This window comes from Macaca fascicularis, chromosome 11 (assembly GCF_037993035.2).
Source record: "Macaca fascicularis isolate 582-1 chromosome 11, T2T-MFA8v1.1".
NCBI lineage: Eukaryota > Metazoa > Chordata > Mammalia > Primates > Cercopithecidae > Macaca > Macaca fascicularis.
This window is the reverse complement of record NC_088385.1, coordinates 26,250,048-26,266,778: the sequence shown is the minus strand read 5'-3', so window position 1 is coordinate 26,266,778 and position 16,731 is coordinate 26,250,048. Positions and strand designations below refer to the sequence as shown.

At 36.1% G+C, this 16,731-nt stretch overlaps 1 protein-coding gene across 31 annotated transcripts in view; it reads left to right on the top strand.

The window, feature by feature from the left end:
* SOX5 (SRY-box transcription factor 5) overlaps positions 1–16,391 on the top strand; it is a 1,031,820-nt gene extending 1,015,429 nt beyond the window's left edge. For all 31 annotated transcript variants that reach the window (XM_065523881.2, XM_074006410.1, XM_074006408.1 and 28 more), the window contains 4 exons: positions 2,648–2,756; positions 5,802–5,975; positions 11,855–12,071; positions 13,998–16,391. In XM_065523881.2, coding sequence (XP_065379953.1) covers positions 2,648–2,756; positions 5,802–5,975; positions 11,855–12,071; positions 13,998–14,301 — 804 coding nt within the window. In that variant the 3' untranslated portion in view covers positions 14,302–16,391. The remainder of the gene's footprint in view (positions 1–2,647; positions 2,757–5,801; positions 5,976–11,854; positions 12,072–13,997) is intronic.
* The last annotated feature ends 340 nt before the right edge of the window (positions 16,392–16,731 follow it).

Below are 16,731 nucleotides of genomic sequence, written 5' to 3'. Positions count from 1 at the left end.
TGATAGTGCATAGGTGAACCCTTCAGAGAGGGGATGGCCAGAGACAGGTGGGATTAAAAGGATAAAGTAGGAGAGATTTTTCTAGTGTATCAGTACTTCTGCTTTATAGCATTTAGCTGATTCTTTCCCCTCCTATATGCCATTCAGTTGAATTTAAACTTTTGGGAACTATTCTTAAATCCAATTCATTTTTTTGGTGGTTCAATATATTACCTAGACACCTAACCACATATGAATTTATATCTACTTTTATACATAAGTACTATGTATCAACTTTATAGGATCAGTTTTCATATGGAATTATAGGATAATTATTTTTTACTTAAGTTGTTATTATCTCCTCCTCACATCAGTTTCTTTGTCTTCTGAATATATTGTCCACACTTTTTTTAAAAATGTGGCAACGTTATCATTTTGATTTACATGCCGTTGTAATCTGCTTTAATTAAAGGCATACCTCATGTTCTCCAGTTCCTGCAGTCACCTTTCCTTTGGCCTGTTCACATGTCTGTTAGCTTAAATTACTATACAAAAAACTTAAATTTATATAAATAGTATAAATTACTACACTATCACGAGAAAGTATAGCTTGCTGTGTCGACTTCCACTATGTGCCACTGACATCCTCTTGAGAAGCATAGTAAGTTTTACTTTTGGGTAGCTAATCATTTTATTAATATTAGGCGCATTAGTGGTGGCTAATTATAGGTTACTTATTGTAAAAACTGAATGTCACTTTCCTGCTCATATTTGTTAATTTTAGTCTCTTGGTAAGACAGCATGGCATCTGTAGAGCTGAACTCAGAACCTTGGAAGTCGCTTAACGTGTCATACTTTTTCTACTTTGATTGAGTTCATTTTGCTTTTTCGTCTTGAAAGACTTTTCTTCAGAATGGAAAACTCTCTAGAAAATGTGTAGTATTATTGCCCTATACTGTTAAATCAAAAGCTAAGAGGTGATCCAAGCCCAGTACATTCCTCAAAGAGAGTACAGTAAAGTCTTCATTGACCCGAGGACTGTCAGACCATGTTGATGGAATGTGTGTGTGTGTGTGTGTGTGTGTTTTCAAATGTAACTGTCTTTTGTTTTAACAGCTACATTTACTGTAAAGAAAGTCTGTTAAGCTGGTGTCCTTGATGCTCCTGAGCTCAGCTGAATATATACAGCTGACTCTCTCAGCAAAAGACATCCAAAACATATAAAGCAGCTGAAAACAACAACTTCACACACAAAACAAATCGAGTCAGATTCTACAGTGTTAAATGCGTAACTTATTTCAACTTTAATACTATTTAATTCTATAGAACTAAAGTTAATACGAACTATTTTGTCCCAGTTTCTCTACTGTATTTTATACTGATTGACAATTTAAAAATAGTTTTCTATTAAATAATGTACATACTTTGATGAATAGAGTACAGGAGTTCCAAGGCCACTGGCTTAAGAGACTTTTTAATCTAGTATGCACAATTGTCACATTGTCAGAGACTTCATTGAGATAAAGTGTGTACTGTGTGAAGAATTTCAATATCTTATTAGTTCTTGGTGGGAACATTAGTTGGGCCCTTTACCTGTAATACAATTATCGTAAATCATTGATTACTTTCTGTGAACATTTTATTGTGTCAATAGCAGTTCTGCAGTGTATGTTGTTCACTAGTATGATTCATGACTATGTTCCTCAGAAAATGAGGTGAATAATTATAAAGAAACCTGAGACAATGTGATGAGATCCAATGGATGCTTTTCTTAAAACTGTTTTGCTACTACATCAATGAGAGCAATGCTGGAGAGTTCAAGAGAAAGTTGTCAGCCGTTCATTATATGCTTTTTCTGTTCCTAAAGTCACCCAGTTTCTTAATTTGACAGTAGTTTAATGTCTCATATGGTTTAGATTAAGCATTATATTTTTCTTGAAAATAATTTATTTTGTAATGCCATGTTCTCCATGAATGTGAATCGTGCACTGCATGCTTAAACAACTTGATGTCTCTGTAGATCTAATTTTGGTATATTTGTATCTCAAATAATTCGCCAACTCAATATTTTGGCTTAGCAATCCAAATCAAATTGTGGTCCAAGTAGCAGGCACTCACATTGGATGTACAGAGACTTGACAAGCAATTAGCAATGAATATTTAAACGTCTTCATTACCCTTGCATGAGGAATACAGATGGCATTTGGGAAGATGGCAACCAGAGGGCACTACTGTGAATTATGTTTCTATTATTTGGTCACCTGACTATTGGAAGACTTTCTCTGGGCTTCATGCCACTCCTATACTTCTACTGTCTGGCCAAAAATAAAGCAGACATTCCAAATGTAAAACAGGTTGCTTCCATGAAATTTCTATGCACATTTTGTAATTTGGGACGGTTGTCTCCAAGGATCCCGGCATATATCCTTTAGGCATACCAAACCCAAATGCCAAGACTTTATAGGGGTCTATGAGAATCAGAGCTCCTTCAAAAATCCTGCTGATCATTCTCTTAATGACTTCAGGTTAATGTGCTGAACGTAAAAAGGTGAAGAAATCAACACTGCATCCTTTCCAGGAGCTAATGTATTATATATGGCCCAAGAAAAAGAAAGTCTTCAAATAATTATAATTCCTAGACTGATCTCTCATTATAATTTTTTTAAAGGAAAAAACAACACTGGAGAGTCTGACTCAGCAACTGGCAGTTAAACAGAATGAAGAAGGAAAATTTAGCCATGCAATGATGGATTTCAATCTGAGTGGAGATTCTGATGGTTTGTGAAAATTGTTCATATATATTCTAATAATGTGAGAAAGTGTCTATGTAGTGCCAATTAAAACTGCTAAAAAATAGACTAGACAGCCACCTCATACCTGATCATTACCTTAAGAGGTCACATATACTGAGCAGTTCCCATGTGCCAAGCACTCTGCTGAGTGCTTTGCATAAATCATATCATTTAATTCCTAGTCAGGCCCATTGCAGAGAAAGAGTCTGAGCCTCAGGAGTTTTGAAGCATTTTCCCCACGTCACAGGACTCTAAGTGCCAGAGACAGGAATTTAAATCGAGATGGCAGGATTCTAAAGCAAATGCTCTTGATCATCATCTTCCCCATTCCTCTCCTCGCTTCCCTATTTCTTTCCTTCTTTGTCTTTTTTTTTTTTTTTTTTTTTTTTTTTTGACAGAGTCCTGCTTTGTAGCCCATGCTGGAGTGTAGTGGTGCAGTCCCAGCTCACTGCAGCCTTAGCTTCCCAGGCTCAAGTGATCCTCCCACCTCAGCCTCCCACGTAGCTGGGAGTATAGGAGCATGCCAACATGCCCAGCAATTTTTTTTTTTAAGAGACAAGGACTCACTATGTTGTCCAGGCTTGTCTCAAAGTCCTGGGCTTGAGTGATCCTCCCACCTCAGCCTCCAAAAGTGCTAGTATTATAGGCGTGAGCTACTGCACGTGGCCTCGCTTCCCTATTTCTTGTACCCAAAATGAACTTTTTCAGAAATTTGTTTCTATTGGCTCATTTTTAAGTTTCCATTTGTCAAGCCCTGACCAGAATACATGGCTCAGAGGACATTTCCAGGATAGTTTCTTCCATTTTGGAACCCTTCTCCCCAGTGCTATATACTGCATAGTCAAGTGTCCTGCCCACTCTCTCTAACCTAGCTAGAATTCAGCTGCACAACTTTATGCTCCCCTCTCCTAAGCCTCCAGACTTCTGTTTTCTGTATCATCTCTGAATATTCTAAACATCCACAGTGACAACAAATTAAATCGATACTCTGATTTTTAAGAGCATAGCAAAGAGGGAAAAAGAAGAAGTGCTGTTCTTCTTATACAATATCCTGGCTGGGAGCCTGTCTCTACTGTCAGGTGGCATCCATGCATGTTAAGCATTCCTTTGGTGGTACCAACCTCAACTTTGGTACTACTACAGGGAATTTCCCTGCATAGAGAGAAGAGTGCACAAGGGCAAACCAGTGAGATGCATATTTTGAGAGGGGGCCCCCTTGAATCCTCCAATATACACAGCTCTCTACTCTGTGCCTTGAGCCAATTCTACTTTTAAAACCAGGTCTATACTAGTCGAGGGACTAAACAAACCTGAACGTTGAAACACATAATTCTATCAAAGCTGATTTTTATTCAATTGGATTCAATTTGCATTTTCCTGTGTCTAATGTTGCAAATATTTTCTTCTCTTTTCTGCTTCACTTAGCTGAGATAAACCGAGTCTATGTACATTTAAAGAGCTTGTTTAGATTTGATGAAGACACATAATGTTCATTTTATTGCTTATGTTGCTGTAAGGTGTAAGAACAAGAAAAGGCAGATGTGCAAATGATCATTTGCTAGTTACAAACCCATTTTAGGAAGATGTTGCCATATATTTGCACTTATTTTGTCAATAAAAGACAATTACTGGTAATAACACATTTCATAAATTTTAAGTTGTATTAGCATGATAAAATATACCCACAGTAATCAGCATTAAAACATCAAAGTTTTTGTTGCTGTCACTGGCTAAATTCAATCGTGCTTGTTTGTGAAGTATTTTCCACTTTTCATTAAACCAAAGAGCATGTTATTAATGAGAAATATTGAGAAACTTCACCAACAGGTATGCTATGCTTTGAATGTGCTGCTATAGAGGTCCTTAAGTTTGGGCAATTTTGTTTGATTCTTGTGTCTTCAAATTTAAAAAAAAGAAAAGATGAGGAATGACTACAAAGCAAGAAAAGAAAAGCAGTGCTTTTGTTGAGAATACAGTCTCTACAAATCCCCAAAGTATTTTTAAATTTTTAGATACTATCAAAATACATCTATTTATTTTGTGATAATAACCAGTGAAAACCTACTGTCAGAGTTCTACTGGTTCTCCTTATTTTCTCTTTGCCTGAACTCAAGTATCTTAGAAGCTATTTAATCTGCCGAAGCCATTCTAAGGAGCCACATAGGTTGGAGGAGTGAATACAGCTTCCAAAGACATTGTTGTTAACTCTTGAATTGTGTTTTATCATCTGTGAATCTTACTGATTGAAATGTAACTGTCCATGGGACTCTTTGGATAACTTTGAATATTAGGGGGAAGATTCAAAGGAAATTTTTATTTTTCTCATCTTAAACATGTGACTGTAGACTCCTTAAGAAACTAGAGTAATGTTAATTGTTCATTTGTTCTTTTCCATACCATTTTTACATATATTTTTGGGAGCAGACCTGTCATTGCTATATCAGCATATGTCATGCATTTGTCAGCATAGAATTTCAAAGAAAAGCCAATTATATTACGGGGAAATATATATATTGTTTTTAACCTCAAAAATTGGTCAATGTTTTTATTTTTGTAACCTTGGAGAGAGAAAGAGAACATAAGGTATTATATGTTCAGACAGTCTTTAAGTAGCAAAGGTATATCCTCCCCTATAATCATCCATTCTGCCAAACTGACTTGTGCTTCTTTACCTATTTAATATTTCCACACTACTGGTATGCCTATTGATTTAATCTATCCTCTTTCTGAATGGCATCAAAAATCACATATCAGAGTTTATTTTGAGCTGTTGAAAGTAAATGGTGAAACAGTCCATTGAAAGAAAGAGAAAACAGATTAGAAACGGGTTAAAAATACAAATACGACATTTGCCACCACAAGGCTTATCACAAAAACTTCATAAACAAGCATCTGTCTTAAGAACTGGAAGTACCATTATCAGAAGTACTTTTTGTTTCAGATATCTTAATAGACTAAAAAATAGGAATGCGAGGAAAAGAGTTGCCAGAAGTTTTAACACTAACACTAAGTGATATTTCCTGTTTTCAGGAAGTGCTGGAGTTTCAGAGTCAAGAATTTATAGGGAATCCAGAGGGCGTGGCAGCAATGAACCGCACATAAAGCGTCCAATGAACGCCTTCATGGTGTGGGCTAAAGATGAACGGAGAAAGATCCTTCAAGCCTTTCCTGACATGCACAACTCCAACATCAGCAAGATATTGGGTAAGAAAAACATTAAGAACTCAGTGACATATGGAATAAAGGTACTGTTGTGTTTTCTGGAGCTGTGGAAGGATCCTGGATTTGGAGGCCATGCGGGTCATGTTATCTGCTTATCCAGAAAATAAACATCATCATCGAGGCTTCTTCTGGTGATGAAGCATTCTATGTCCATTGAGAAATATACCATATTTCTATTACCTCATTTAGCAGTTTGTCTTCATACTAATTATTTTAATGCTTTATCTTCTTCAGAAATCTAGAAATATTTTTACTAAGGCTGAGAAAAAAGTTGCTTTCACGTGAGCCACTAGATATTGCTACTGATCATTTGTACTCATTTCCTTGCATACTAGAGACAAGTTATTGTTAATCTTAAGGCCTCCTTCCTCTCTCATCATCCTCTGTAACAGAAGGATAAGGAGTTTTGTTTGCAGAATTCATCATGTTGTGGGGGTGAGGGTGGAGGTGGGGAAGATGTTTGTTCCAGTGCTATAATTGAAAATCAGTTTTAGATTCTTAGAACACAAGAAGATGTAGAGTGTACATTTTTACATTTATACTTTTAGTAACCTTAAGTACTAAAGGTACTTTTAGTAATACTAAATACTTTTCTGCCATCGCAACATTCAATTTAACAGAAAACAAAGTACACATTTACTCTACCCACATAGACACTGAAGCACACAGAAAAAATGGTTGGGGAGAAAGGGTGCTGATTATAAAGATACCTATTATAGACCAATTCAGGTCCCGGAGGGACGGCGGAGGAAAGAGAAGATTCCATTGCTTTCGTGCCTTATCTGACATCATTATCATTGTCATTGTCCCTAACTTCATCACTGCCTTTGTCTTCATCATCTTCATCTTCAAGTAGCCTGATGGCCAGATACGGGACAACATAAGAAAATTTTGATTACTCACTGTGTGACTTCTAAGAGTTAAGTGACAAAAATAGAATAGAACCATTTTATCAGAAAACGTTGGCTTTAACAAATAAGTAACAAAATTTGTCAAAATTATTAAAGTTTTATTAAAATTCATAAGGCACTTGGAATTGCACAGAGTTTATAAAGGTAATATCACTTTTGGTTCATTACTGATCATCTATAAATGGCTAACATATGCATGAGGTTTTTTGTTTTGTTTTGGAGATGGGAATCTTGCTCTGTCACCCAGGCTGGAGTGCAGTGGTGTGATCTCAGCTCACTGCAACCCCCGCCTCCTGGGTTCAAGCAATTCTTCTGCCTCAGCCTCCTGAGTAGCTGGGATGACAGGCACGGGCCAACCATACCTGACTAACTTATATTTTAGCAGAGAAAGGGTTTCACCATTTTGGCCAGGCTGGTCTGAAACTTCTGACCTCAGGTGATCCGCCCTCCTCGGCCTCCCAAAGTGCCGGGATTACAGGCGTAATGCGCCTGGCTGCATGTTTTTATGATCCCATATTCTCAACAAAAGTAATAGATGCCACCTAGTCCACAAGGTCCATTTGTAATGGGATTGAAATAGAAACCATTAGCCACTTAAAATTGTGTCTCATTTTTCACCTAAATGTTATCTAAAAAGACATGAACATGCAAAGCTTTCAGTAGTATACGTAGAAAATATGAAAATCTGTGTGTAAAAATATATATCATGCATAATCAAAAACTTGAACTGATCAAGAGGAAATACACATTTTTTACATCTCTACCAGCTCTGATCTATTTTTCCCTTTTGTGACTATATTCTACCTTCCATATGAAATTTCCCGTCTTTAAAAAACAACATACCAGTTTCATTTGGAAAAACCCTAGAAAAGAATACTTTATGTAAGCATATTTCACGTTTTAATATATCAGTTATTCCCAAATTAGAAATCCAAAATTGTCAGAATAAAAAACTAGTTGAATACTAAGATTTCAAAACTCTCTTTATATTACTCAATTCATGTGTCTGAATACCAAAAACGTGATAATTATTAATTAAAACTATCTTGACTGTAAGAGAAATATCAGTTTTGATGATAGGAAATGATATTTTAGGAAATGCAGCAAAAGCCTCTATGGAAAAGAAACGGCTGGCTAAGAGAATTCCCTTCTGATGTGAGGGAAAGAGTATTAGAATGACCATATGATTATATTATAATAGAAAACATGAAAGAGAATACTGTCTAATTTCAGTCTTTCTGATGAAAATGTATTCTTTAAAGATGTAGCATTTATATTTGGGAACAAATAAAACATTGAGGTGTTGTGGGCCTCAATATTTAGTCACAGCTTTAAATAAATAAGTGATCTTCAGATATCCACAAGATCATTCTAAATGACCCATTTCATACAAAAGTACAAAGAAAGCTTGATGTTTTCCTCTTTGCTGATTGTTTTGGATAACAGCCTCCGACAGCATGCCGCTAATTCATTCTGCTTAAAACAGGCGCTTGAGCTGGGTTGACATTTTACGTAGTCTCTGGGGATCCTGGTTGACATTTTAAAGGGCTTCTAAGCATTTTATAATACCCTAAAATCTGGTTTTAATAAGCCATTCTGCTGAAATTGTTAACATAAGGAATCACCTTTTACTGCTTGGCGCTAGATCAGGGGATGAGGTACATCTTTTTCTGATTAGATATACAGTAGTTGGAGTAAAATGTGCAAATTCACTACAGACCCCATGGAGATGACAATGTTGCTCAGCCCAAACTCTTCACTTTCAGTGGATTGCCAGATTTAGAAAGGAAAGGAATAATCATAGGACCTTATTTTTTCCCCTATTTTGAGCATCAAATACTTTTGATTGAAACTTCCTCTCTTGTCATCAGGAGGAAAACCCAATTGTCCTTCCCTGCTTTTTTATTCTAAAAGAACAACCTTTTGAAAGCAGCAGGGTAAACTCCCTGTACAACAGTCCAGAGTAAGCAGCCAGCCACGCCCAAATCAAGTAGATTTGTTTTATCTTTTTTTTTTTTTTTTTTTTTTTTTGGTGATATCCAAAATGCTTTCCTACCATTCTCATCAAGTGTGTTTCAGGGGTTAGTTAACACCTCAGCTGCCTACAATGGTTATTGTACCTGCAAAGCCATTGAAATCAAAGCCAAACTTTTCAGTTGGTTAACCTAATTTGAGGGTAGGATGTTGAAATGAAACTGGATTTACCACCAAATGGAAATACTGCCCTGTACTGTCTTAAAATGTAGTAGTCAGCCATTTGACCCAGTTAGTGCTTAGGCTATCTTGATTCTTAGTTTTGAAAACACTTGGATTTATATGGCCATATTTTAAAGTGTAATTTAGGAGTCAGTGATACTCTTAAAGAAATTATACTATCAAGAGTTAAACTATTTTATAATTCCCGTTCATGCCAGATTTGGAAGCCAACTTATCTGAGAATTTACACATCTTTTATTATCCCATTTCTTTATATACATGCATCTTTTTTTCCTCTTTTTTTTTTCTTAAGCCAGACCAGCTTTCTTTAAGTTAGTCTAATTCCTCTTTCCACTGAAAGACCTCAACTATTATATTCCTCCTCAATAGGATGTTCTTCTCTCTGTGAGCCCCATGGGAGTAATTTCTACAGCAAAACCTTCCTGACCTGCAGAGGATTGATCTTGCCTCCGTATCATACCCTCCTGCATTTTCCACAACTATAAGGAAAATAATAAATTTTGTAATTAGATATTTAATATATATTCCCTGACTGATATAAGCTCCAAAAAGACAGGAACTGTAACTTTCTTATTTACTCACTACTACATATTCAGTAATTAATACAACACTATGCACATAGCAGGAAATACACAAACAGCTCTGGCATTCCAAGGCAGATTACTTCAAAGCATAAATATTTTCTTTCCTTTGAGAGGCCAAAGCCTTTTGGCATTTATATCATTTAAACTTAGGGAAGAATCTTGGTCAATTCCTCTTCTAATTGAAAATGCTGGTTTCGTTTTTGAATTTTGAGATAATGATAGCTAACAAATTTTATATTAGATCAACCATCCTTGATCCATTTTTCAGTGTATTCCTATTTGTGAGTTATTTATGGCAAGCTCACTTTCCACTCCCTGATCTGAAGTTCAAAAAACTGGTATAAATGCTTGGAAGAAAATCCATTGAAACGGTTGTTCTAGTTCAATAGGATCATAACCATATCTGTGTTTATATAGGTCCTGAGACTAACATAATGGTATTCAAGAATCTTCAGAGAATAATGCTGGGCCAACAAGGAGTTTGAGATTGTACCTACAAATGTTATGGCTTGACCAACCAACTTAAAATGTTGGATGATGCTATTTAAACAGAAGTTTAAGAAAGGAATAAAATAAATAAATAAATAAATTTAAAAAAACTATTATTTGAACTGTAACCTGAGTTTATATTGTAAATAGAATAAATTCATATTGGCTTTCTAGATTTGGAAAAATCTGTATTTATACCTATGTAATACAATATCTCTTCCAATGGAAACATTTCTAAGGGAAGACATATTGCCTCTTTCACTGCATGCTTTAATAAATCTAACAGCCCATATTGAGGCACTCTCTACATGTGTAAGAAAGAACTATTCAACAGTGAGCTATTTGCATTTAAGATACGGAGTTATGGGTGAGTAATGAACTCATTTGAAAGCTTCTAAGATCTTACTTAGATGACATTTGAAGGCAGGTATAAGACTATTTGGTAGGGATATCCTAGTTCCAGTTTTTCAGTCTTTATGCACTCGTGTTGATTTGAGATGACTGTTTGCAGATAAACACACTTCATCTGCAAATAGATTCTTAAATCTCTCTTAATAAAAAAAAAATTACTACTACTTCTATTACACATAGCCATACTGACAGAATCCAAGTTTTAAACCATATCTAAAATGTGAATTAGCATAAACTATTTTTATTTAAGCTTCAAACTTGTCTCTTTTAATCCCAACTAAATTCACACCAAAATTAATAGTGAAAAGAAAGGGGAAAAACAATTTGGGTTATTATTACTAATGCAGACTGTATCATGGGAAGTGACATCTTTGTATGTTATTGAAATTGATTAAGAGAAAATCATAATACACATTTACTGTAATTGTGACCTCTGCTATATTTTATATAGTAGGTGGCCATATGCAGGAAAGGGGCGTACATTATAGCACAATGTAAGTTATGTCAAATCTGAGTTTGAGTCACAGATCTGCACTTCAATAATTATAACCCTGGCTAAGTTAGTTCATCTATTTGAATCTCAATTTTCTCATCTATGAAAATAGAAATGCTGTCTATTTTATAAGATTGAGGTGAAAGGTAGGAAAAAGATAACATATGTCAAGGTTTTAGCACAGTGTCTGGCACATAGCAGTTACCCACTCCATGTTCATTAATACTGTAATTTTAATTATAAAGTTTTAATAAAATGAATTTTTAATTAGTACCATTCCTGTAAGCTTAAAATACTTAAACATTTTGGGGAGGATGAGACTACATGAGATATGTTGGGAACTTTTATAGTAAAAAACATCTCCCACATAAAAATACTCAGTAACTGGATAGTCTCAGATTCAAAATGTATAACATAGCATGTAACTTTTCTGTTCACAGGTGAATTATATCATGATCTAATGTAGAAATGAGAAATATATCCATTAAATTATCTATGAGCTTTAAGGTACATAATACAAAAGTTTGACTAGAATGCAAGCCAGAAAGAAAAAAAAATACTGCCCACTGTTTATATCTTTAGGTACAAAACCACCACCACCTCTGTTCTTGTGGGATCTCACTAATCAAAAACAGGTTTATGTATTTCTGGGTTTTGGTCAACATCTGTACTTTAGATTTTCTTGTTCTCAGCTATATCTCTTTTAGAATGCTTAGAAGCTGTGCAAATTGGAATCCTAACCGCCTTTCTTCATAGGATCTCGCTGGAAAGCTATGACAAACCTAGAGAAACAGCCATATTATGAGGAGCAAGCCCGTCTCAGCAAGCAGCACCTGGAGAAGTACCCTGATTATAAGTACAAGCCCAGGCCAAAGCGCACCTGCCTCGTGGATGGCAAAAAGCTGCGCATTGGTGAATACAAGGCAATCATGCGCAACAGGCGGCAGGAAATGCGGCAGTACTTCAATGTTGGGTATGGACCTTTTAGTCATTTTTCTCATGGAGCAAACTTCCTGTTATACTTAATGCGATGTGAAACATATTTGTTCAGTTGCAAAGAGGCATTTTGAAAAAGAATCTGAGCTCAGAGTATTTTCAGGGACAAATAATCTCCCACATGATCTTGAAAAATATGTCCGTATGAATCCACTGCAAGTTCCTAGCTCTAACATGAGATCTGTTAACAACTGGCTTAAAAACAAGATATCCACGAGTAAATAATTTTGAAGTTTTCCATTAAAAACTCAGAAGTATAACTGGTTCTTTTCTTCATTGGTTTGCATTACTTCCTAAGCTTCACCATGATAAATTCTAAAACTAACAACTTTACTGAGATGATACAAAATAAAAATCATTTCAAAATAAAAAAAAATACTTATTTCTAAATATAGAGAGGTTAGTGAACTATCAAGGTACATGTGTGACCTTTGTGGATTGCACAAGCTAGGGATTCTACTTAGGGCATAACAAGGTTGTGAACATGAGGTTTCATTCTGAATTGAGAACGCAGCTCCGAGATGTTTTACAATGCTCCCGTGGCAAGGTTGTTGACAGTGTTGTAGATGTGCTACAGAAATGCATTGCTTCTAGAGAATTCTCTCAAAAAAACCCAAAATAAAGTTGTTCATGTTTGAAACAGAAGTTAGTTTCTAAGAGCTTCTTAGAATAATAAATATTGTTCTAAATGTGGGCAGAGAAAAACTCATAAAAACCTTTTTAAATCTGCTCTGTCCCCTCCAGTTCCTTGGAATAGGCTGCATGCTCTGTCCAGGGCTCTGTGATATTGCAAGCATGTGACTCCTTACAAAGCTAAACACAGAGCCCAACAGTTCTTGGGCAAATACTAAACATATGAATGAATAAAAGCATAAATGAACATCATCTCTTCATCCCTTCCAATAGGACCACCTACGTTATTTATAGGACTAGGTGCAAAAATGAGGAGACAGGGTCTCTTGTTAAAAAGTTATTAAGAATTTCAAGTCTGTGGCAGCACAACTTGAAATCAAGTATGAGACCTTAGCATAGCTGCACAGTTTGTACATCCATGAAGCTGGTCCTGCCTCCTACCACTACAAGGCCAAAACTGTTTCAGAGACTCAGTGGATAGTGTGAATTTGTTCAGCTCTGCTGTGTTCTGGGCAGTAAAGTTTTATTTTGAGAACTCTAATGTTTTAGGATTTTCCCATTAAAATTTAATTATCTTTACATTTAATTCTGGGGAAAAATGCTATTTCTGTATGTTATAGTGAAGGAAAACTGAACTTGGAATTAATGACCTGGGTTCTTCTGCTTCAACTTTCTGCACCTCAGTTTTTTAATAAAACAGTAGTAACAAAACAGGATTAAGAATAAGATGGGACAACACATGTAAATGTCTTGTACTCTATGAAGCACTCCATAGAAGTACGGTATTAGGCCGGGCGCAGTGGCTCACGCCTATAATCCCAACACTTTGGGAGGCTGAGGCAGGCAGATCACCTGAGGTCAGGAGTTCGAGACCAGCCTGGCCAACATGGTGAAACCCCGTCTCTACTAAAAAGACAAAAATTAGCCAGGTGTGGAGGCAGATGCCTGTAATTCCAGCTACTTGGGAGGCTGAGGCAGGAGAATCGCTTGAACCCGGGAGGCAGAGGTTGCAGTGAGCCAAGGTCATGCCATTGCATTCCAGCGTGGGCAACAAAAGCAAAACTCCATCTCAAAAAAACACAAAAACAAAAACAAAAAAAACAACAAGGTATTAAAGTCAAAGTAGGATACAGTCTGAAAAATGTTGGGCAATTAGATAAAATTAGTACCTTAGAATTGGACATTGCTGAGCAAATTAATTATGTAATAAAGTCCACATCTAACTATTCACTCACCCATGATATCTTTTTGGGAATTCCTTTCTTGACAGGCAACAAGCACAGATCCCCATTGCCACTGCCGGTGTTGTGTACCCGGGAGCCATCGCCATGGCTGGAATGCCCTCCCCTCACCTGCCCTCGGAGCACTCAAGCGTGTCTAGCAGCCCAGAGCCTGGGATGCCTGTTATCCAGAGCACTTATGGTGTGAAAGGAGAGGAGCCACATATCAAAGAAGAGATACAGGCCGAGGACATCAATGGAGAAATTTATGATGAGTACGACGAGGAAGAGGATGATCCAGATGTAGATTATGGGAGTGACAGTGAAAACCATATTGCAGGACAAGCCAACTGATAAGGGTCAAAAGATTGTTGTGACCTTAGGACTTAAAGAAGCCCTAACTGGTTCATCCTTACCAGTGGCCAAGCACATTAACTTTCTCATACACTGACTGTTACTTTAACTGTTAGTCTTAAATAGTTGGGACATCAGCTGACTAATAGACCTCAGCCTCAAAAGGCTTGGAAAGAAAAAAAAATACAACAAGCAAACAACAATATCAACAACAAGAGATTGAAATAAGCTATGGGTAAAATAATGCCAGTAATTCAGCTGCTACATCCAAGCACTGAAGTCTTACCCGTCAACTTTTTTTTTTTTTTAAATAAACTTTATGGCTGTTTGTTCTACAATGTTCTAGAAATTCTCACTCAGGTACACAGTGCCAACAAGTGGCTTGTGAATGTGTTTTGTTGTTTTGTGCTACAATTTTTAAAAAGAAATAAGTTTTGTTTTGTTTTTTGGGGTTTCTGGGTTTTTTCCTTTTCTTTTTCTTTCCTTTCATTTTTTTTTCTTTGTAATGCACCTGACAGAAAAAAAAGAAAAATGAATTTCTCTTTACTTCTCTCCACCTTCTCCATCTCTATACTTTAAAGATGGAAGTCTGTGCATGAGGGGGAAGAGGGAAAAAGAGCCTGTTTTTAACTTCCTTGCTATCCACCACAAAATAAGCAATTATTTTCTTTAGAGGACTTTCTTTATCTATTGCACACCACACTACATCTTTGAGCAAGTGCCAAATTTGTACTGAAGTGTTGACCAAGTTCATTTTTTCCCTTTACTTTTTCCTGTTCCTTCTTAAGTTAGGACAGTGTTAAATCTTAGACAATCCCTGAAAAACCTGAAATACCAGCAGCTGGTGAGATTTGACTTTTTTTTTAATGGAAACTGTAGGTGCTGTTCTCAGGTGAAAAGAGAGAGAGAGACATAAGAAATTTAGAGAAAAATATTTTCTGATCTTGGATTTTTGTGTGTATGTATGTGTGTGATTATGGTACTAATAGGAATAACGTTGGACCATTGTGAGTTAAACCCACATCTGGGGATGAAATCCCACATCCTCCCAAGTGACTGGTCTAGAAATAATCTTGACCTTGACTTTGCACTTCAAATGACAACTTAACCAAGTATAGGGCTCAGAAATTATATTTTTAAATGTCTAATATGATGATTATTGGATGGATCAGGTGGCCCTGTGTAATAGAGGTGTGCATGTATAACATGGAAGCTACTAGCAAACTGCTCCCAGATGTCCTTTCTCCCTGGTCAGTTGGTTCCATTAACGTTTGCTACTTAGTGATTTTTGTTTTTCCTGTTGATATTTCGAGCAAAACAATCATTGTTTTCATTGAATATATTTGGCCATTTTTCAGACAAATAGAATTAGCTTATTTCTTCAACATTCCATCCTTTCCCGATCAGGAAATGAAACTGATGATTTTACAAGGTATTTTTCACCCCTCCATGAAACGAGGTGGAGGCCTTTAGCATTTCAGAAGTGTGGGCCATGTGTAGTTCATGCCATAAAAAGTAGGATTTAATTAAAAGTCATTGCAGTCCAACAAAATGGAGCCTGGCTGCACCCAGGGATTCTTGTCACTGCTCTTCCCTTGCTGTCAGATGAATCCACTGAAGTCCAACTTTGGTTCGAGCAGAGTATTTGCGAAGAGCAACAACTGAATGTGATGGGACTGCTTATGTAGATTTTGCCAGCCAAATGCCAAGGCAGTTGTAGGGCCTGTACAAATAAATGCAAAATCATTTCAAGTCAATTGCCATTATTTGTACTGAAGTATCAGATAGTAAATACTGCAACTAGTAGCTCGATGTGCTATAGTTTTCACTCCAGTCATCATTTTCCTATCTCACCCCCCGAAACACCACCCTAAAGTTGGATTTTTACATATAAATAATGAAAAAAAAGAATCCCTTTTATTTTTCTCTCTCTCAGAAGACTTGCTCTGGGGTTTTGCTTGGAGGAGCTGATCATAGCCTGCATGTCAGAGCTTTCATTTTGTTTGTTTTTCTGTTTGTTTTTGATGACTTTATTTTCATTTGAACTGCCTCTTTTTGCTAGTGTTGTAATAATGATGATGATGATAAAATAATAATAATAATAGTAATAATAATAATAATGGTCAGCTGTTCCCAGATTAGTAAGTTATGTATAATTTATTTTATTTCTCCCTTTCTATTTTATTCTGCTCTGATTTGGAAGTGCAGCCAATAAGCTGTTAGATATTTAAAACAAATTTCCATCTCCAACTCATATATGTATGTATATGTATATATATACATATATATATACACACACACACATTTACCCACAATTTTACTTCTCCTTCCATAAGTTTTCTCCTTTTTAAGAATTTTGGCCCCAACAATATCAGTTCTGATGTTTAAAACAAAGGAGTGAATTAATAGGAGGGTCGTGTTCAATCTTAA